This window comes from Miscanthus floridulus, chromosome 2, assembly GCF_019320115.1.
Source record: "Miscanthus floridulus cultivar M001 chromosome 2, ASM1932011v1, whole genome shotgun sequence".
Classification (NCBI taxonomy): Eukaryota; Viridiplantae; Streptophyta; class Magnoliopsida; order Poales; family Poaceae; genus Miscanthus; species Miscanthus floridulus.
The window spans coordinates 13,952,469-13,974,260 of NC_089581.1; the positions used below are offsets into that span (position 1 = coordinate 13,952,469).

A 21,792-nucleotide genomic window follows, 5' to 3' on the forward strand; every position below is an offset into this window, starting at 1 on the left:
TCTATAAAGTTTTACTATACACATCGATCCCTCATCTACTTGAGAACGGAAGGAGGAGTTTGTTTCAACACGTTTAACGCTTTTTAGGGGCCGGCAGCTAGTCATATATAATCGAAATCTCAAGGCACATCATGCTTTCGTTTCATGTTTTGAAGAGATGTTTTAGATAGAAACAACAACGAATGTCATTCAGGTACACAACGTCGTTGTGTAACGAAGTGATGCAACTCGGATCCGCTTAGTGCACCAGCAAGAAATTATCACAGCATAAACACAAACTCCTGCCAATTAGCCATATGTGTAGGACTAGCCAATTAGCTAGGCACTCCTGCCCCCAACTGTAGCATCGTGTGATATCAATGGTTTCGCGTGATTCGCAGTGGCATACATCAAGATCAAGGTTACATACAACTTCAGTGGATTCAAATGAACTGTGGTCTGCCTAATATAAGGAGCGGGGGTACTGCTTGGGTTCGGCTTCAATTTCGCTGGCCTCGTTGATGCTGCTGGTGGCCTCAAACTTCGGCCCTTGCAGCTGCCTCTTCACCAAGGCTGTGTATATGCCGTTGTGGTCCAGGAGTTCGTCGTGTGTGCCGCTCTCCACGATTAGGCCGTCAGAGATGACGGCGACGGTGTCAGCACTCTTGACGGTCGACAGCCGGTGAGCTATCACAAGGACAGTCCTCCCTTTCATCAAGGAGTCCATTGCATCCTGTGGCACATGTAGGGGAAAAAACAACGTCACGTTCCAGCTCGCCAAGCAAGAAACAAAGCACATTTGACTGATACTATCACAGATGGGTTGCAGTTAAGAGTGTTGTTTGTTTCTTGCTGGCACCAGCAGTTTAGGAGATGGCCGTTCGTGCTTACCTGGACAAGATACTCGCTTTCAGCATCCAGGGCACTGGTAGCTTCATCCAGGAGAAGCACTCGTGGGTTCATAAGCAAAGCTCTCGCAATGGCGATCCTCTGCTTCTGCCCGCCGGATAACCTGATCCCTCGCTCGCCAACAACAGTCTTATATTGGTCGGGAAAACTGCATATGAAGTTGTGTGCATTCGCCATTTTCTGCATCAGAGAGATAGTTGATAAGGATGTACAATCCTGCAGTCGTGCACTAGTGTTTCTGAATGCAGATACTTACAGCTGCACTCTCAACGTCAGCAAAGTCCGTTTTGCCCTCTAATCCATAAGCAATATTCTCTTCGATGGTGCAGTTAAAGAGTGTAGGCTCCTGACTGACTATGCTTACCTGAAATCAGTCCATAAACATTTGGAAAAAATAAGGATATTCTACTTGCCAGAACAATAATCTCATGGTAAACTGCACTATTGTAGAGCTCATATAGCACAACTTTTTCAAGGACTTCCATTTAACTCTAGCAAATTCTGGATTTGCTTGTTGGTTTGTGAACTGAATGTTGAGCATAATTACAATTTGGATTTTTTTCCAACTAATAATCTGAAAAACCATGAAAGAAATATTATTTTTTCGGAAAAAGGACACATGGCTGTTTAAAATAGGCATGTCATGATTAAAATCGACTGGAAATAGAAACCTATAGGTTCTTGTTCAAGCTACAGATTTAGATGGGTGGTTGCTTCTTTTTTTCAACACTCAGGACTCAGCATTGCATAGTACAGACTATAGAATTATAAGTGCTCATTACTAGTTGAATTTTGAACAGATGATGATAATGCTGGTTTGAGTTACCAACCAAAATACTTTCACATTCCCCAATTCACCAAATTTCATACCAGTGCTACTCCAAATTACTGTTTAGGGCTTGTTTGTGTTGAGGTGGAAACTAAACTAATTTCCACTCTAATCCACCTCAACACATGTGGATTGATGTGAATAGCATCCAAACAAGGCCTTAAAGTAGCCAAAATTACTGGATTCACCAGAATCCAGATTATTAGGTGGAACAATGAAATGAAATTTTGGCACAAATGAAAGGATCGAACTAGCTATAGTCAGTTCAGGACAATAACGTATCATCAATTCATCATCCACCAGAATTGTGAACCTTGCAACACTACCCTAGCTTAGATAATATTTTTTCCACAATATAACTAGAAAATAGTTGCATGACATACCTTGCTGTGAAGATATTGATGCGAAATTTGTACCAATGGTACTCCATTAAGCAATATCCTTCCCTTTAGAGGGTCATAAAACCGCTCAATCAAATTTGCTATTGTGGTCTGCAAAAGTTAATGCTATAATTGAGGCTGCAGTTTGAAGACACTTTCTACTTTAAGATAAAGTGTGTCATGTAATTAGTATGGGCAAAAAAAAAACTTACTTTACCACCACCACTTGGCCCAACAAGTGCAACCTTTGAACCTGGAGCTAACTTTAGCGTTATTCCCTGCAATATTGTTGATAGCAAGCATAAGCATAACTACAATGCTCCCATGACGAAAACTAGCCACTAGCACAACAAATATTATTCAAGCAAATGTCCTCACAAAAAAAAAATCAAGCTAATGATGAAGTTCCCATATATGTCATCCTAAAAAGTTCCATATGAACCAGTCAAAACACAATGTTTTTGAAACAAAAGCTAAGTTAGAACTTTTGTTAATGTTGTAATGTGAACTCATGTATGCCGTTATATTTTTTTTCCTTGTAGAGTGAAAAGGGCTAGAGCTCTGCCTACAGCCCTACATTAAAGTACACAGACTAATATAAGAGTAAACAGAGTTGGCACTCGACAGCCCCAACTGCGTTCACAAAATTGCAATGGCCTTCTCACCTGGGATCACAGAGGAATGAACTACAATAAAACAAAACGTGGAAAAACACAATGGAATGGATTGTTATTCCTTTAAAAAAGAGAGCCCACTAATCAGGTAACCCAGAAGAGCCCACAAGAATTTTTTTTGAAAGTAAAAGGCAGGAGCTCTGCCGCTCAATTAAGTAGTGAAAAGAGGTTTATGTACACATGACACCTAAGGTGCCAAAACACCGTGGTCCGAAGACCAAGAGCCCACAAGAATATGGATGGAAGCTGGAGCAAGCTAGGCTCCTAGTTTCTCTTTACATATACACTGTTTATATATAAGGAAGGAAAATGACAAATCTGGTAAATGGCCATGTCAGTTGCACAGTATTCTGGGAGGTACCTTAAGAATCATATGAGAAGGGCGAGAAGGATATGCGAACCAGACATCATCAAGCTCAACTTCCCCATCCTTTTCACTAAAAAGAAAAAATGAATGGTCATTAATTAAAGGTACTGTGCACTGCTATTGAGTAAGCAGAACCACTCTAGAAAGCTGATAGACAAAGAAACTAACTTTATTGGACATTTGTCCCCAGAGTTCGTCATTGAGGAAACACGGTCCAGAAGTTGAAAAACTCTACGGCTTGCACCAGAGGCTTTCATTACAGTTGTGTATAGTCCTGACAAGGCAGATACTGACGAACCAACTGCATACACAAGAAATTGAATTGTTCATAAATATCAATAAACCATAAACTATACATTTAAAAAACAATGTGCCAACCTGTGTAAACAACGCTTATATGCTTCCTTTAAAATTTACAGTGACAAAATAAGGCATGATGCTAGGTTCAGTATAAATACTGTTAAGCTGGAAAGTACCTGTAAGGCTGTATAAGATGAATGATGTAAGAGAACCAGTTGTCATGTAGCCATTGATGGTTAAGTTGGCGCCATAAATAACAACAATAACCACTGACAAGGTTGATGCTGCATTAAGCCCTCCAGAAAATAAGCCAACAACTTTCTACAAATGATTTGCATTGAATCAGACCATTAATTTATGGAATGTGGTGCTATTTTACATGAATGGTAGGGCACTCACAGCTTGTTTCAGACCAAGTTTAAGTGTCTCCTCTACTTTTCCACCATAGCGTGAAATCTCATGAGATTCCTGAGCAAAGGATCTTACTGTGCGGATGGCACCAAACGATTCCTGAATGGTAGTAGATAGACTTATATCAAGGCATAAATAGAAAGGAAAAAACGATTCTGTTATATGCATGCAATCCAAAGTCAAAACATCAATTTGCTTCTTTTTGGTGACAGTAACCAAATAAAGGGTTCGCGGAAACCTCCTCACATGTCCATTAGTCAATCACAAGCCACAAGATGCTCTGGTGTACAAACCTCAGCTATGGATGAAGCTACAGCTGCAGCAGCTTGTGTCTGATGTGAAAGCTCACGAAGAAAGCGTCCAAATTTACGCACAGCAACTGATATAACGGGGACAATTACAAGTGCCAGCACTGTGCAGATAGCAACCAATGAGATTGACTTGATCATATGCAGAGGGTTTACACAAAATTAAAGAAAAATGCTCAAATAAATGTTGATGGTTTGACAATTATCACATGCTCAGCCATGTTCCTTTGTGAAGTTCAGCTAAGCATATAAAGCTTCTGTGCACAATAGCCTTCCAAATAAGAATAAAATGCCAACTGAGTTCTATATATAGAGTACAAACATATTACTTACATGTTAACTTCCATGAAGTTGAAAACATAAAACCAAGACCAATAGCTGTAGTAGTGACATTGCGCAGTGCCTCTGATAGGTTGGTTGTAGCAGCATTCTTTATTATTTGTGTATCTTCAGAAAGCCTGCTTAAGAGCTCTCCTGTTCTAGTCACATCAAAAAACGCTATTTCCTGCGGTGGCACAATTCTTACTAGTAAGAATGTTGCTGTATGGAGAACTATACGTGATAAACTTTGGATAGAAGAAACTTGCTTGCCTGGTTTATGAGATGACTGAACAAGTCCTTCCTTAGTCGAGCGACTACTCTCTCACTAGCAGAATTGAATAGCCATGCCCGAAGAGCCGTGCAAACTGAACTGAAACAAGGTAAGACATGGTTTTTATTGATTCAAAGCATCCGCCAAAAAAAAACCAACTCGGTATATTATATAAGCAGAACCCTGTTTTCTAAATGAGAAAGTATCTGTTCAAGAAAAAAATTTGAAAAAGTATTTAGTGAATATGGTTTAATTAGTACAAAATAAGATTGTGGCATAACTCAGATCCAGTAAACATAAAGTGAATAAACAGAAGATTGTAAAGTTTCAGTATACAGCATCCTGATGATTTCTCATAGTCAATTTTTCAGAGAAAGAAAGATACCCGACTAAAACGATTGTCACAATGTACAAAATTGTGCCCTTCACATCCTCCAGGGCTTGCGCCTTATCTTCTGGTCGCCGAACATCTCTTGACACAATGTCAATTATCTTGCCACCATATTTCGGCTGTAGGACATCACAAGATGATCCATGCATTACAACATGAAAACAAATGTTTCATGAGTCATGACCTCTTCAAGAAAGAAAATAACAATTTATCCTGAAAGTGGTTGTATTCTACTCATCATTGGACACTGATTCATACTAGCAACAGTTTGAACAAAAGCCTCTAAATATCTAGAGACTCGACTTATTTCAATTCCACCAAGACTTGTGGTGCTAGCTGAATTTAATTCAACATACATGCTAATTGCTAACAGAGGAACCAGATTTCTGCATGCTGTGCTCAAGCCCTCATGAAGACAGGAAAGGCTTACCGCTATCCTTGTTCCAAAAAGTGAAAAGGTTACCCAAAAAAAAAAACATTAGCATCGATAGTTTTCTTTCCAACAAGTGGCAGGTACCTACAACGAGAAGGTTGCTGAGGGAGGCGACGAGCAGCGCCATAGTGGCGAGGACCAGCTTCCCGGCGTCATGCTTGGCCTGCAAACCCGTGCTCATCAGTTCAGCATGACCAGCATCACCACAAGAGAAAGAGCTAAAAATCGAAGAGAGAAGCGCGCACTCACAAGTTTGATGACCCGACAGAACCCGACGTTCGCTGGCTGAGGTACAAAATAAAATAAAAAAGGCGAGGATTAGTTATTATGCAGCCGGCGGTTGTAATTCGGAGGTTTGTCCTTGTGCGGCAGATGGAGAAAGGAAGGGATAGGAGGGCAGAGGCTGGGCGTCTAACCTGGACGTTGCTGCCCTCTTCCAGGTCGGTGAGCGCCCTTGACGTCTCCTGCACGCACCGCAAGCACCAGCTCGATCATCAGAAACCAAATTCCAAGCGCAATCGTCTGAAACCAAATTCGAAGAGGAGCCTACCCCGTCGCCGAGGAGGGGGACACGGTTCGCCTTGGGCACCGTCTTGATGCGCATATTCTTCCCCATCGCCGCCGCCCCTCGGTCGCGCGCCGAAGAGAGCCCAGTCACGCCTCACGCGCTGGCCCGACGCGGCAGCGAGGCGACGCACAAGGGGGAGTGAGGTGAGGTGAGCCGAGCCGAGCCGCGGGAGGGAGGGAGGGAGGGAGACGAGACGAGCGAGACGAGCGGACCTGCTTTGTTGTTGCGTAGCGCTGTGCGGGTGCGGGAAAATGACTGATGAATGCGGGGTGATCACAATTCACATTCACATGGGAGTATGGGACATGGCACGGGGAGAGGGGGGAGGGACAGAGGGGCACGTACGGCCAAGGCCAACAAGCCGGGGGACGGACGCGACTGGGACAGGCGCTGCTTCCACCGTACCGTCCCCGGCAGCGGTCGAGTACTAGGTGCCGATCCGGCGTGTCGCCCACTCCAAGAGGCCAAGTCCAAGCGCGTGCCCACTTGGATCTGTTTTTCAGCTTTATTTATGAGAATGACGACTGATTAGGGATCTGCGGCTTGATCATTGTGTGATGCTGATGACCCATGTCACATGGGAATCTATTTTGATGTTTTCTTTTGTGATAACAGAGACGTAAGCATTTATGGCCCTGCTTGGTTGGACGTAGGCTTCTAGAAAAGCTGTGGCCATTAAAAAAAAAGATCGTAATGTTGTATGTGTCGCTGTAAAAATTCAGCGGTCTTCAGCGCCACTGCTTCAACTTTTTTGTGCCCTCCATGCCACTGTCGTCAATTTGGACTCTAACGTCGTCAAACTGTAGATGTGAAAAGTCGAAAATAATATGTCATTATTTTTTTTGAGCATCTTAACGACTTCAAATGAAAAAACTCAAAACTAGAAATATGATTTGATATAAAAATTTTCATATAAAAATTATCTTCATTTAATTTCGTAAAAAAATATGATTTGATATGATTAATATATATTAGAAAAATCATATTTTTTTACGGAATTCAAGAGGCACACAGAGCATTGCGATCTTCTTTAATGGCACACTAGAAATTCCCCCAATTTTTTACCCCAAAAGTAGCTGAAAGGAGGAGGAGAGGTGCTTTTGCATTTGTACTATAGTGAAAGCTGCTTTTGGACAAAAGCAGATGTGGCTTTTCAACCTTTTGGTTGAGCTTTTAACTTTTGGGCGAAAAAGCTACAGCTAAAAACCCAACCAAACAGGGATATATGCACGCAAACTCAATTAAGTACACTATAGACACACATCACGCTTATAATGTTGCTCTCTTAGGCGGGCTGTGCCGAGTGATTAGATTGTCAGCCTAGTTGTTTGGTCTTTGGACTTGAGTTTTTTTTATAAGACTACAACCTATTAATTGATTGGTAGGTGAATAAAAATTACCAGCCTGTTCGTTTCGGCTAAATTGGCTTATAAGCCATGGTCGAAAGTACTGTGAGCTGGTTTGGTGTGAGAGAAAAACATTGTTCAAGCCATAAATTATAAGCCAGATACTAGCAAATAAGCCGAAACGAACAGGCTGTACATATGTTCTTAGACGGTAGAGACAATCATACATGCCTACCTATAGCATCATAAAATTGATTGTCTTGTTAAATGATGAGCATCACCGTTTGACGTTCTTCCTTGAGGCACAAATTCAATACATTAAAAGCCAACTAATGTCGCTTTAGAGCCTGATTGGAATTGCTCTACGAACTCTACTCTATAAACTTCACCGTGGAGCAGCTTAAAAAAAACCGAAGTTTGTGGAGCACCCCTTTAGGTGTTTTTATAACTTCACCTTTTTTCTCGAGCAGAATCCATGGAGGTGAACTTTTTTTTTGGCTAAAAACTAGAGCAGAGCTCAAAAACGTAGAGTAGAGCAGTCCCAAACACCCCATTATCCTCTTTTGTTGATGTGCCCGTGTGGTTCCATCCTAGTTCTTTCATGGCACAACATTTAAGTAACCACTCACTGCCTTGAACACCATAGATAAAGATCGATGGTCAGAGCTAAACCCTCTCTAAGAACATCTTCAAGAGTTTCTTAAATATTCCTCATAAAAAGTCTATGTTTATCAACTTCTAAAAAGATTTTAGGAGAAAAAAGAAGTTCATCTCCGATAGTTTCTAAAAAGCAAGAGCCAAGAGGGCGCGCTGGTGCTGGAGTACCTCACTGGCGGCACGCTAGCGGACGCACTCCATGGCTCGGCGACGGGCACCGCCCCGCTGTCGTGGGCGCAGCGCATGCGCATCCTCCACGACGTGGCGTGCGCGCTGGAGCACCTGCACGACGGCGTCCAATGTGCTCCTCGACGGCGCCACCGGCGGCGGCGCGCAGCTCTACGACCTGGGCTCCGCCTGCGAGGGCTTCTCGGCGGCGGTGGCGCTGGCGCGCGCAGCCGTGGCCGTGGGGTATGAATGAATTAATGTACTCGTACACGGTGACCCGCGTCTCCAGCGAATAGAAAATAGCAGGGGAATGAACTCTGCACTGCACCTCGCACGAGGGCACCGGCACTCGAGCTCCACCAACTCTGCACGAGCTGCCAGATCGGCGCCAAAGAAAGGCCAATCGACAACTTGTTGCTGCACGCACCAGCCCGATCGAGTTCCATTCCGGCCACCACCAGCCCACCACCTCAAGCAAGGAAGCCTAGCTAAGCGCGTCGCTTGCAGGTGCATGCGCGGCGTGACGGCAGCGATGGGGCGGAAGCGCGCGGTGCTGGTGGGCATCAACTACCCTGGCCGGGACGACGAGCTGAAGGGCTGCTTCAACGACGTGACGCGCATGCGCCGCTGCCTCGTCGAGCGCTTCGGGTTCGACGAAGCGGACATCCGCGTCCCCGCCGACGCCGACCCTTTCTTCCTCCGCATGAGCATCGTGTCCAGCAAGTCCGACATCTACGGCTTCGGCGTGCTCCTGCTCGAGGACGTCACGGGCCTGCCAGCGGCCGGCGGCGGAGCGGCGTCCGAGATCGAGAACCTGACGGTGCGGATCCTGCCACGCGTCAGGGCGCGCGGGGTGGCGGGGCTCGTCGACGCTGGAGAGGGTGGGTACGACGACGAGGAGGCTTCCGCGTGTGGCTTTGTCCGTGTAAAGTTACACGAAAGGGGAAGAAATTTCTAAGTCCTAAAAGATTATGAGTTATTGGAGAGGGTTTTTTTTTCTTATCTTTCTAAAAAAATAAGGATTAAGAAGATGTTTTAGGAACTCTTGAAGATGCTCTAAAGGCCATTGCTTCCAAGATCTCCGGACCACTGAATCCTTCCCTAACCACCACCGAGGCATCTAAAAAGGACCCTGTGTCAATCCTACTTTCCATGATCCGCGGATTAAATTTATGTGTTATCTATTACTAGCAAATGTGCTTATGCGTTGCAACGGAAGCCAATACGTATAATAATAGGACTCCATATCATCGCTAGATGCGAGTTGTTCTAACTCGTATCAAGTTAGCTGTTTATCGACGTATCAAGAATTGTTCTTTCTTTATATGTGGTGACTATTTTGGATATTGCGCTGTATAGAGATGAATTTATTTAGGCCGGATTGGATAACAAATATTGTAAGACCTTAACTTGTTTGATAAGTTGGACCATCGACTGAACCAAGTTTCACTACGAGAAGTTTTATTCTTAATCAGATGAAAATACATCACTTAGTGATAGGAATCTTTGCTTCTTAGGAAAGAATCAAGGTCTTTGTTTTTGGCACTTATTATTTTTGTTGGAACGGGATAAAAATGGTTCAAAAAATCGTGATAAACAAAACTAAAAAATTGACATGCATGACCATAAGAAACAAAATAAAAAAAATTGGCCTGGAAAACGATAACGGGAGAGTAAAATGAACATGAGTTCGATCGAAAAATGGCCTGGTGAGAGTAAATCGAACATGAGTCCGTTCAGGATTCTGCCCAGATGAAGAAAAAGGACGGCATAAGTTAACACTCATAAAAACCGTCCATGTAGACTTAGAAAAATACAAAGGGGAAAATCGTCGGAGTCGAATTAGACGGACAACAGAAGACGAAGAATTTTTTTTACTCTTAATTAACAGGCGTGGAACTAGCCGCAAAAGCTGAACCATGAGCTGATGCACGCGATGACGAAGATCAATTCCCATGATCATAAAAAAATAGCTTCGTCTAATTTATATTTGCTTACTTTCTACTTCTTTTTTTTTTTAATTTCTATTTCGAGTAGGATTCCTATTCGATCAGGCTATTCTAGGCAAAAAAAACCTCGTCAGAAGAACTCTATTTGATTAGAATTCCTATTCAAGTTACCTCAAGAAACCCCATATATTCATGTAATAAAATAGTAGGGGGTGTAGATGTGTCTGAGACGGTTTCCACAGTCACAAAATTAGTATGTATAGATCCCGAGTTGTACGGGGCTTTGTACTCCTAGATGTATGGTTTTCATGTCTAGTTTCCCTTATAAGCTGGATCATATTATCTTTATACTATTTGTGGCAAAGAAAAAGCTCTCGTCATCCCTTCGAAAAACACTCGTAGTCCAATTACCTGGTACATAGTGATACAAGTTTACTTTTATTTAGATAGATGGATCAGCCGAAAATACATCAAATGAAATAATCTTTATTTCAAAGGAAGAAAGGAAAAAAAAGAAATGAACCCAAGGAACTGACCCGAGATTGTACATCCTATGTTGCATGCTTTCTCTTTCTATGCAACTTTTTTAAAGAGGATACCTAATAAGACACATTCGGCTGACAGAATTTTGGTTGAAACTGGCTGAAAAATAATGTTCTAGCTGAATTATTATGAGAGAAAAACATTGTTCCGGCTGAAAAAAGAAGCTGAACAAGTCGAATATGTGGTAAGCCAAACGGGGCCATAGAAGGACAGGCCTGGTGCAGTGGTGAAAGCTGTCTCACTGAGTCGTTAGGTCATGGGTTCGAAGCAGCCTCTTCGTAGATTTACGGGTGAAAGGCTTGCCTCGGCTTTTTCCTTTCCCAAACTCCACTCATGTGGGAGCCTCCGTCACTAGGTCTATCTTTTTTTTTTTACCTAATAAGACACATGCACTGACACAAACAAACCATACAACTACTATCTTCAGGGATACCTAATTAAGTAGCACCACTACAAATGCACATCACTGGCCGGCCCTCCTCTTCCCCCAAATTTTGGTGATTGGCAATTTGGCAACTTGCCATCTGCATTGGGTATTGGGTGCTAAGTGTAAGTAGTCACTGCCACGGTTGTTTAGTAGGATGCGCATCCGACCCAGGTTGTCCCGTCTACCTTTCAGCTGTCCCGCCGGATTTGGTTATTTCCGAGCAAAATCCAGCATACTTGTGCGGTTGTGCTGGTTATCCAAGTATGAAGCATCAGGTTGGGCTAGCAACAACCAGAAAATTTGTCTACGCGGAACGTGTTTTGTTCACAGAACATGGCGTACCTGGCTAAGGATGGCAACGGGTATATACCCGTCGGGTATCGTCAGAACGTTCTCTTCCCCGCTACGGAGAATTCATCCCATCCCCATCCCCATTAACTGTCTCGGATATAGATTCTTGTCCATCCCCGTACCCGTCGGGTATCGGTCGGATAATAGATACCCAACAGGTACTGCATACCCAATAAACAAGGACACTTGGGGTCGCAGCTTTGCAATCGGAGACGTTTCTTCTTCATCCGGGTATAAGTGTCAGAGTCTCGGAGATGCCGAGGAGAAGGAGCGAGGTTGCGAGGAGGACGAGCAAAGGTGGCAGAGAGACCAAACTGAGGAAGCGAGGGGCACGAGCGCTCGTGAGACAGACGTGCTTGTGCTGCTGACGGAGATGGTGAGGAAAAATTGAACGAGGCTTCCTAGAACACACAAACTATATATATGACTGTTCAGATTTGGACCAAAATACCTATGTTGAGCTTCTTTGGGCCTAATACTCGCATGACAGCTCAAATAGTCGGGTTCCCCAACGGGTAACGGGGACGGGTAAACAGAGAACGTTCCCGTACCCGCTATACCCGTCGGGTATGGATTCTTGCCTATTTAGATGTCCGCGGGTAAAGATATGATCCCATCCCCGTCCCCTAATGGATCAAATACCCGTCAGGTATCGGGTATCGGGGCTCCATTGCCATCTTTATACCTGGCAACTCCAGATGGATGCTCAGTAACAGCCTGAATATTTCCATGTTCCCGGCCTCAACTGGGGCAGGCGTTAAGCAACCATTAACAAGAACCACGCCATTCACACGCTAAAGAACTGGCACTTGTAACAATACGAAGCATGGCGTACAATGACCAGGCACAAGGAATACGCGGCCATGGCAGCATAAGTCACGCCGCCCATGATTTCGAATAGCCAACATAAATCACTTTTTGTTTATTTCTGCTTAACTATTTCTCTTTATTTGGAGAAAGACAATTGCATTGTCAATGATACAAAACCAGACTACAATAGGCATTACTGCCACAAAATTTGATGAGCGAAATGTCGATGCACAGTCTCTACATACACCGACCGCTGAAACCCCTAGAGGCTATTAACAGAGACCAATTTCCACTTCCCACAGAAATCCCTGTGTCAATCAGCTTCCAGTCACCAAAGCGTCCAGCCGTCCACAAGCTCAAATGCAGTTGTCATTAGGCCTGCTCCACGGTACACACATGTCATGCCATCCTTCGATCCTTGGGTCTCCACCCCGAGCAGGTTCAGTGTCCACCATGAGAAGCCATGTTCACCCTTGGCTCCATGCAGCGCTTCAGAACTCCAAAGGTTGTAACCTTCACTCTTGCAGATCTACAACCTCAGTATGGTTCGAAGTGTATCACAAAGATTTTGTATCGTCTGCTGCTCTTGCATCGCTTGTGAATCTTGTAGAGGCATGTCCTCATAGCACCTAAAACATTTAAAGAAGACAACAGAGAAAAGCTATTTACTGCAGTCATATTGCGAGAAAATAAAAACACTAGCAGCACAGAGTAGCTCAAATGAACTCACGTTTTATGATACGCTAGCGCTTGGGCCAGGTTCATCAGTGTGGGGCTTGTCATCAGCCTGTGGTGCACACCTGGAGGAAGAGGGACCTAATGCACCAAATGCAGTATTAGACTAAGTATCCCCCCTCTGCAAGCTTTAAAAGTTATGTCACTCTGCAAAAGCTAAAGAAAAGAATCTACCACATACTTCGTTTTGACCTTTCCGTCCTTTCTTTGCCTGCCCATCACCACTGAACAGCTCCCTAACTGCCTCCAAGGCATCATTTGTACTTGACCCAGCCAGGCCATTTCCTGCTTCATTTTCTGATACTAGAGCTAGTGGTGAAATGTCGATTGCCTTAAGAAATGGTATTGGTACAGTGTTGCCAGCAGCATAAATTGACCAGAGCTACAATGAAGTCATATAAATGCTGGCGAATTAGACATGGGGCTCAAAGGGGAATGCATGCAATAGCTAAATCTAAAATACCTTATAGCCTCAGACAAGGGAACAAATAGCTGATGTCTAAACCATGAACCATATACCTTATCCTGAACCGAAAACGCTTTACGGCTCGGGCTGCTGTTCAATTTAGTTGTTGTGTTTGCAAGTCCTGGTGACAAATTAACTTGATTATCATGGCGTCTTATAGTCCCTTCTGCACCAATGTGCTTCTTCACTGTTCCAGTTAAAGGTGGGATTGCTTTTGATTCCTGTATGTCAGGACGATCATCTAAATCCCGATCTTTATTGGCATCACTATCACCTGTGTTCTCCGCCCTATCAAGAAACTGTGCATAAGATTTGTGATGGGATAAATAAAAACTTCACATTAAGCTGCTTTGTATGACTGAAAACACAAACAATGAGATAAATGTATGTTTCTCATACCAAAAACTTGAAATAAGTTCCGCTCTCTTTGGATCATGTGTGAAAGAATTGATGCTACCAAGGCCAGGTATGAACTCTGTTCTTGGGAAAATGGGTGATTCTGCCACTTCGTCGCCATCTTCAGTATGAACTATCATAGTACCAAAATCACCTATATGGAAAATAATAACAGCCGTTTCAAAGCAAATAGCAAAAGTCAAGAACATAATAACATACTATCTCTGATCCCAAATATATATAGGTTTGTCTTAACTCCTAAGTCAAACTTTTTAACTTGGACCATCAGTTTGTAATTTTTTTTTTAAAAGTATAGATACAACATAAGACTGATGCTAATAGATTGATTGTAAAAAATACTTCATAATATAGATTTCTATAAATATTGTTAGTCAAAGTGCCATATTGGAGACTCTATTGATGTCCTAATGGACTTATATAAGGGATTAGAGTCAGTATGAAACAGCACTATATTTAGAAGCGTCCCATTCAAGGAACAACAGGATAACCTGCCAACCAAGATATCCATAAAAACTCCTAAGTAGCTATTTGAATAAAATCCATACAAAGTGTTATGAGCAAGCCATAGAAATATGTAATATTGAGTTGGACATCACAGTTGCTAGACAAAAGACTCAGAAGAAAAGGCAGTTTTAATCTTACATGTATTGGTGGCATTCAAAAGGAATGCAAAGACTCGTGTATTAGTTAAACAAAGAACTCACAAGAAGGAAATTTACCTGCCTGACAATCATTATATGTCCCATTCATGTGTTGCTGAGAATTTGTAGGAACAGTTTCCCCATAGTCTTCATTTATTCGAACAGGCACATCTTGCATTGTCTGCAGATACCAAAGTAAATATTAATGTCGAGTGAAATAGCATAACCAACCCACACATAACAGTAACAACTATGTGGCATACGTTGTCAGGGTCAGACAGTTCATTTTGCACAGCAAGTGTGGCTCTAATCTTCTTCGCTTCCTTGATCTTCGCCAACATTTTTGAAGCTCCACTATTGCACTTCTCAATAAATTTGTGCTGCATAGGGAATTTGGAAGAAAACAGAAACAATGACAAGTACATATGTAAATAAGAGATCACGAAAATGCACCATAAACATCATCTTTGAGAAAAAAATTAAGTACCTTCACCATCTCACTTGCAGCAGGCCGAAGTCTTGGATCTTTTGTTAGACACTTTGCAATAAAATCATGGAAGAGTAGAGACCTGAAGGTCAGGATAACAAGAACTTAGGCCAACTCATGCTTAAAACTTCTATTGCCTTATATTTTTTTCGGACATTCAGGAGAGCAGTATCATTGCATTAAGAGAGTTCCAACACACACACCAGTGTCATCACAAAGACATACGTGTCTAAGCAAAATGCTAAAAACAAATTTAGTAGCCAATAGTTGTGCAATTCCCTCTTTCAGAGAAGATATTTATGCTCTAGATAAGTTAGGGGTCCTGAATATGGTGTTTCATATATGTCGAGGAGACTGATGTTTTCAAAGCCTATGAAATCTTAAAGCGAAGGACAAAATTTGGCAGCTTCTTAAACCAAACACTGAGCAATTATAAAGAGAACTGTATGACTGTAACATTTGGTCCCTGGAAAAGGATTTGAAAAAGCTGGGCCCCTCTCAAATGGAAATTCTTCCTTTGGTTAGCCATCAATAATTGGTGTTGGATGGCTGATCGCCTCGCCAAGCGTGGGCTGCCCCACCATCCTGCTTGCCCTATTTGTGATCAGGCTGAGGAGACAATCCAGCACATCCTTGTCTCCTGTGTTTACACTTCATTTTTTCACAAACTTTCCATGGCGACTTTGACACCTCTGATCCATGCAACTCGTTTCTTCGGATGGTGGGGAAACACCATTAGAAATACACCTAAGGAGATACGCAAGGGGCTGAATTCCCTTAATTGTTTTGGTGGCCTGGAAAGTATGGAAATTTAGGGTGTCTGTGTGTTTAGGGACTTTCTCCTGATATTCAGAGCCTTCTACAAAAGGTTGCTGATGAATGTAGCTCTTGGTGCATGGCAAGTGCTTCTAACCTCCAGGACATGGTCCTAAGGTTGATTGCCACAGAACCTTATAGTTTCCGGTTGGCGGTTTGATCTCCCTTCGTCGTGTTCTATAGTCAGTGGTGTGGGTTTTGTATATAACCGGGTTTAGGTGGGGCTGTTTTCGCCTCGCTCTTGTACTCTTTTTTCTCTCTTAATTAATGAAGTGACATGCAGCTCTCCTGCGTAGCCCAAGAAAAAAAATAACTAGCTGGAACTTCCATCAAGCTGTGCCTAGAATTAGCTACTCTCTCATACAATTCAGACCAACAAGGTAAATTTAAGCAGGCAACATAAATACTCTGATCATAGGTAAAAGGTTCGGTCGATTGTAGAAGCCAATCACAAGAGGATGGAGATAGTACAAGAACTCAATTAATAGAAAGGCAGCATTTATTTCTGCTCATTAATTTTTTCACTTTCTATATTATTTAGTATTTACTATATCTTCAAGCTACAATATGCCCCAAATCCACACAAATAGAAAGGAGTATACTGGGAAAATAGTACAGACAACTAACTGATTAAATCCTCAGTTTTCAATCCCAGTAATGGCTTTGTTTGGATGAGTGCCTTAAGTTTCAATAGTTGTTTATAGTATTTATATTGATTTCGTTGCAGGTCAAAAGAAACCTTGGCCAGATCCCTATGTCTAGGCACTTAAAAATCTGATATTGCAAATATTAGATCTGATGAGACCATCCACTATTCAAAATAAGCAAAACAATTGCATGGTTACTAGAAACCACTTACCATTTCTCCTTATCCTCCAGCATTGGTGCTGGTTCACTAGATATCATGAAGATAACCTGAGATAAGGGAAGTGGGAAGAGAGACATTAGTCGGTCTATCAAGCATTCAAGCTAAATGAAGATGAAACAATATATTGATATGGATACCAAATATTTACCAAGGCAAAGTAAAGAAGCAAATGCATCAGAAAGAAAGTAAAGAGATAAAAAGTACAGTGCACCAAAGATAGAGCAGCTTTTTTTATTCTGTTATAGCCTATTAGCCTCATTAACTGCAGATACTAACAGGCATTGAGAAGCATCGCTTACTCTCATTGGATGCACAGTGGATCTTGGTGGCATGCCCTACAGTCAGAGATACAAAATAAATATTAAAATGCATTGTGACGACACAAAATTAAAAACAAAAGTGTACAGTCACAAAAGAAAGAAGCAAAGAACAATGTCTACCTCTGCCATCTCAATTGCAGATACACCTAATGCCCAAACATCTACCTGGTGCAGAAAACAAGAACACATGTTTTGGTAAGACAAACTAAAGAAAGAATTCAACTGCCAAAATGATTTTCTCAACATTGCAACCAGTAGACTTGTTTTGGAGGCTTAGTAGTAGGTAATAATTTTTTTTGCTTGAGGAACCATCAAGAGACAAGGAAAAGAAATAACATGTTTTGGCACTGGCAGGGGTTCCATAACAATTATTTACTGGCTTTTATGACTTTACGTGTAACCTTGTTCTGCCATATGTAAAGACATTCCACACCCAAAGAAACAAAATATTAAAGAAATCCTGCTCACTGAAAACCCGATCATAAATTTACGGCAACCAAGTCTTTAGAGCAAAAATGGCAACATCCACAAAAGCTGCTAAAATGAACAATTCCGTAGCTGTACACTGTAGAGATGATAGCATGATACCTTTCCATCATAACGACTTTCTTGAATGACCTCTGGTGCCATCCAATGTGGAGTACCAATGAACTGAAAGCATAAACATGAAGGGTCAAATTATGGAAATTAGTGTGCCACTAAAATCTTTATTCTTTCCAAAAACCATTGCACTATTTTTATTTGGTAAAAGCCATACAGACTGAGCTTAGAGAGTGATGCTGACAGTCTGTTTCACAATGATACAGTTATTTTACTGTAAAATTGGGATAGTTTTATCCTTGCATTTTGATTGAAGTACATATTAGTGCCCCAACAACAGAAAAATCCAAGACACTATGCATGTATGGTGGGATTTGTGTTGTGCGGTCATGATGGATTTGGTCTGAATGCATGGCTGCATGCCAATACGACAAGTCAGTATATGTATTTAGAAGTGTCTGTTTGTGTGTGCGTGTAGAAAAGCAATGGATACCATCAAGAAGAGGGCACCAGCTGTTGCCGGAACACTTTACTACAAAATGGTGTGTGTGTGTTGGGGGGGGGGGGGGGGGGGGGGGGGGGCGCAGTGTAGAACTATTCGTTATGGGTTCCTCAAGCATTTATGTATTGCCATGGTTGGAAACTAGAGAAGTGTAGCAGCCAAGAATGTGTAGAAGAGAAAAAAAATGTAGAAGTATCAGCAGCAGTAGAAAGGGAGTAGATTGTTTTTTTTTATATTGGTTTCTAGCTAGATATTAATAAATTCCATAGTCAATTCTTGTAGTATAGTACTACATTATATCATCGTCCTAGGGAACCTGAACTTGTATTCTTACCTGATTTTCCAAACTCTCACTCACGTACCTCCTCCCAGATCTAGCCAACTATGAACTATCAACTATCCTACCTGATTTGAACTCCCTGTGCACCAACTCTTCCTCTAGTGTCAAGCAGAGTCCATAACTTGGAGGTAAGATGACGCCCTGGATAATATTTCCCACTTAGGTTCATTGCGATTATAATTTCCACAGACCTATTGGTTTGATATGCTACTGTCGCAGTAACCCTCTACGTTCTTGAATAGCTCCAGCAAGGCAGCGATTTGCCAAATCGAATGGAGCATCGTAGTCATCAAGAACAGAAGAATTGTTGAGTGGTGGCCAAGGAAGAAGCCAAAAGGGGGAGTGAGCAGATTCATAATGGGATATATGGGGACTAGAGGTTGTCACGATAAATAAGGGAGAAGAAGCAGTGCAGAGAGTATTTGTACAGGAACCACTTCGACTGGGTCCACCAGTATGGGTTTCAAAGAACGGAAGAAATGCCAAGGAATTAGGCGAGACATACAAGATAACAAATATATAAAGGGCGTACCCAGTGCAGAGAGCTCCCGCTCTGTGCGGGGTCTAGGGAAGGGTGTCAGTGGCAAGCCTTACCCTCGCCTGTGCAATGCTAGGAGACCGCGACTCGAACCCGAGACCTTCCGGTCACAGGCGGTAAGACTCTACCGCTTGCACCAGGCCCGCCCTTCACTAGATAACAAATATATAAAGGGCGTACCCAGTGCAGAGAGCTCCCGCTCTGTGCGGGGTCTGGGGAAGGGTGTCAGTGGCAAGCCTTACCCTCGCCTGTGCAATGCGAGGAGACCACGACTACTAGATAACAAATATATATTGTCTTATTTTTAATTTTAAACCTAATAGAACATAATGCAGTATGACACTTAAAAGAAATAGTTAGGACTTCACAGCAATCATTTTCCAATACAAACTTGCTTCAAGTTCCCATAAAAGTACCATCATATTGAAGAACTATGCACAACCCAAATGGGGCCGCTTATGGTAAACTGGCATGGACAAGTTTCATCGCCACTTTATTTTGTTTGTTACATCGATGTGAAGTTTCTTGAACTATGGATTTGAATGGCAAAACAAACACTATTCAGAATACCGTGTTGCGCTTTGACATGGTTCTTGTCAGCTGGGCAGCTACACCAAAATCACCTGTTTTGCACATTGGTGTGGTGACACAGCATGCCGGCCACAGAGTCAGGACATGCAGAAATAAGAGTGCTAAGAATGTAAACTAAAAATTTTGAAGAAAACAAATGCGCTTACCCAACTTCACCTCGCCTTGCTCAGTTAGAAGAATGTTGCCACCCTTAATATCTCTATGAACTTTAAAAATGGAGTGCAGGTAAGCAAGGCCCTGGAGAAGAAAATAAGCACACAAAAGTTCAATATCCAAAGACATTTAGTTGCCCACAAGGCAGCAAATACTTCAAATCTGATGCAACTATGTTAGAACCTTTAGTGCTTCTCTACATATATAAGCTATTTGGGATTCATCAAGAGGCTCCTCTGTGATGCCTATCAAGTCGGCAACACTTCCACCACCACAGTACTCCATAACTATCTGTAAGTTGAGAATCACATTTGCATCAAGCCCATGTTAAATGACTTGACAAGTAGAGAAATCTCACAATGATAGAATACTTTTGTTATTTCTTAATGTTAATAAAATGGATACTATCAGGCTATTTGATTGTACCCATAGGTAGTCCTCTCCTTGGTAGCTTCCAAAGTAGCGGACAACGTTTGGATGGCTACATTGCTGGAGCATCTCAATTTCACCCCGTATGTCTTCATATCCTTCTTCCTGAAAACCAGAGATACATACTAATATTTTGGAAAAATGCAAGGACTCAGAAAACAGACAGCAACCACATTTATGAGATTCTCTCACAATTAAGCCCATGCAAACAAAATGCTCACAACAAAAGCAATATGGTTGCCAAATAAGATATGTCTCGGGTGGCCTTTCAGAATATTCACAGAACTGTCATAGAAAGTTAGAAACTAACCCCTTCTGTTAATGAGATAATCTTGATAGCCACAAGCTCCTGCGTTCTGAGATCCCTTGCTTTGTACACTGCACCATATGAACCTTTCCCTGCATTCCCAATTGAATTTTGCATTTCGCAAAACAGCTCAAAGCTTCAGCCATTCTACAAGTAGACATATAGAACTAATGAAACAATAATTCCAGAGCAAGAGTCGCACCAAGCTCATGGAGCAGCTCGTACTTGGTGGAAGGATCCTCTCTGGTAACACTGTCTGGTGCCGAGCTCACTGATGGCTTCCGCCTTGAATGCTGCTGCTGTTGTTGCTGCATCAGAGGCGACGGTTGCCGGAGCTCCTCCGTCTGCTCCACCGCTGGACTCCAGAAAGAGGACCCAAAACCCCCGCCGCCGCCAGAAGCAGATTCATGGGAACTGGAACCCCCGCTGGTGTGGCGAATGAAGGTGCCAGAGAACGACCCGCGGGGGCTCGACGGGCTCCCTGGTCGGCGGATGAATGTGCCGGAGACCGACTCCCGGGGGCTCGACGGGCTGCTGGTCCGGTGGATGAATGTGCCAGAGACGGACTCGTGAGGGCTGGACGAGCCCCCCAAGCGACGGATGAATGTGCCCGAGGCGGACTCACGAGGGCTGGAGGAGGTTCCCCCCGAGCGTGCAGTGGAGTGGACGACGAAGGTAGAGTATGGGTCGTCATCGGTAGCGCGGGGGCTGGAGCGCCGCAGATCCAGGAACGGAGATCGAGCGGAGGCCCGGGCGCCGCTCTTGAAGACCACCGTAGCGGAGAGGGAAGCATCGTCGGGGTCGGAGGAGTAGGGGTCCTCGTCGTCGTCAAAGGAGGGGCCGCCGAAGTCCTTGGGGAGCCGCTGGAGAAGCGGAGGCAGAGAGGAGGGGTCTTCCTCCTCGTCTTCCTCCGCCCGCGTGGAGGGGCCCCTGCCGCCCCTGCTGCCGCGGGCGTCGTCTTCGTCGTCATCGCCGTGGACGACGAAGGTTGAGTAGACGTCGGTTCTCTTGGTACGCGACCACGGCGAGCGCGGGGAGAAAGCCATGGCGTGCCACGCGAACGCGAGGTGGGAGGAGACGGTGAAGGTGCTCGTCGGGAATGGCAAATGGGGGAAATTGTTTAGTTGGAGCCAGTTCACTCGAATCTGGCAAATATGGGTCGGGCTCAGATGAGCCACGTGACATAGAAAATCCGGTCAAATTCTTCCTTCCCGCTAGGCCCACACGGCCACACCCAGTCACCCACAGAC

General features: G+C 43.3%; 2 protein-coding genes across 5 annotated transcripts; both read right to left on the bottom strand.

Moving 5' to 3' along the window:
* Window positions 1–268: 268 nt before the first annotated feature.
* LOC136517603 (ABC transporter B family member 25-like) lies at window positions 269–6,371 on the bottom strand. 3 transcript variants are annotated; one of them, XM_066511221.1, is made up of 17 exons: window positions 6,124–6,370; window positions 5,990–6,037; window positions 5,823–5,858; window positions 5,662–5,736; window positions 5,135–5,259; window positions 4,749–4,848; window positions 4,491–4,662; window positions 4,143–4,261; window positions 3,838–3,948; window positions 3,615–3,759; window positions 3,307–3,439; window positions 3,133–3,208; window positions 2,310–2,375; window positions 2,101–2,208; window positions 1,145–1,252; window positions 871–1,068; window positions 269–712 (listed from the first exon to the last, which is right to left on the bottom strand). In XM_066511221.1, the coding sequence occupies exons 1-17, from the start codon at window positions 6,187–6,189 to the stop codon at window positions 443–445; spliced, it is 1,956 nt and encodes a 651-aa protein (XP_066367318.1). In that variant the 5' UTR covers window positions 6,190–6,370; the 3' UTR covers window positions 269–442. The 3 variants fall into 3 exon arrangements, with proteins under 3 accessions (XP_066367318.1, XP_066367329.1, XP_066367336.1); XM_066511232.1 differs by lacking the exon at window positions 5,135–5,259 and having other exon boundaries at window positions 4,749–4,843; window positions 5,658–5,736; window positions 6,124–6,371; XM_066511239.1 differs by lacking the exon at window positions 5,135–5,259 and having other exon boundaries at window positions 6,124–6,171.
* A 6,095-nt stretch (window positions 6,372–12,466) lies between these two features.
* On the bottom strand, window positions 12,467–21,655 carry LOC136517590 (serine/threonine-protein kinase 1-like). 2 transcript variants are annotated; one of them, XM_066511204.1, is made up of 18 exons: window positions 20,745–21,655; window positions 20,546–20,634; window positions 20,233–20,340; window positions 19,990–20,097; window positions 19,800–19,890; window positions 19,633–19,685; window positions 17,731–17,793; window positions 17,263–17,307; window positions 17,122–17,157; window positions 16,814–16,869; window positions 15,139–15,220; window positions 14,915–15,031; window positions 14,730–14,832; window positions 13,993–14,143; window positions 13,647–13,881; window positions 13,309–13,509; window positions 13,123–13,208; window positions 12,467–13,021 (listed from the first exon to the last, which is right to left on the bottom strand). In XM_066511204.1, exons 1-18 carry the CDS (start codon window positions 21,586–21,588, stop codon window positions 12,922–12,924), a joined length of 2,568 nt encoding a protein of 855 aa, XP_066367301.1. In that variant the 5' UTR covers window positions 21,589–21,655; the 3' UTR covers window positions 12,467–12,921. The 2 variants fall into 2 exon arrangements, with proteins under 2 accessions (XP_066367301.1, XP_066367308.1); XM_066511211.1 differs by lacking the exons at window positions 12,467–13,021; window positions 13,123–13,208 and having other exon boundaries at window positions 13,313–13,509; window positions 13,591–13,881.
* Window positions 21,656–21,792: the final 137 nt, after the last annotated feature.

Bases quoted from the DNA above. Each gene is read 5' to 3' on its own strand.
- LOC136517590 (XM_066511204.1), bottom strand. From the start codon at position 21,588: ATGGCTTTCTCCCCGCGCTCGCCGTGGTCGCGTACCAAGAGAACCGAC. The intron at 20,635-20,744 runs GTGCGACTCTTG...TTGGGAATGCAG, and splicing joins CGAGCTGCTCCATGAGCTTG to GGAAAGGTTCATATGGTGCA. The intron at 15,032-15,138 runs GTACTTAATTTT...TTCCCTATGCAG, and splicing joins CTGCAAGTGAGATGGTGAAG to CACAAATTTATTGAGAAGTG.
- LOC136517603 (XM_066511221.1), bottom strand. From the start codon at position 6,189: ATGGGGAAGAATATGCGCATCAAGACGGTGCCCAAGGCGAACCGTGTC. The intron at 5,859-5,989 runs GTTAGACGCCCA...TTTGTACCTCAG, and splicing joins AAGAGGGCAGCAACGTCCAG to CCAGCGAACGTCGGGTTCTG. The intron at 4,663-4,748 runs GCAAGCAAGTTT...GTGCCACCGCAG, and splicing joins TCAGTCATCTCATAAACCAG to GAAATAGCGTTTTTTGATGT.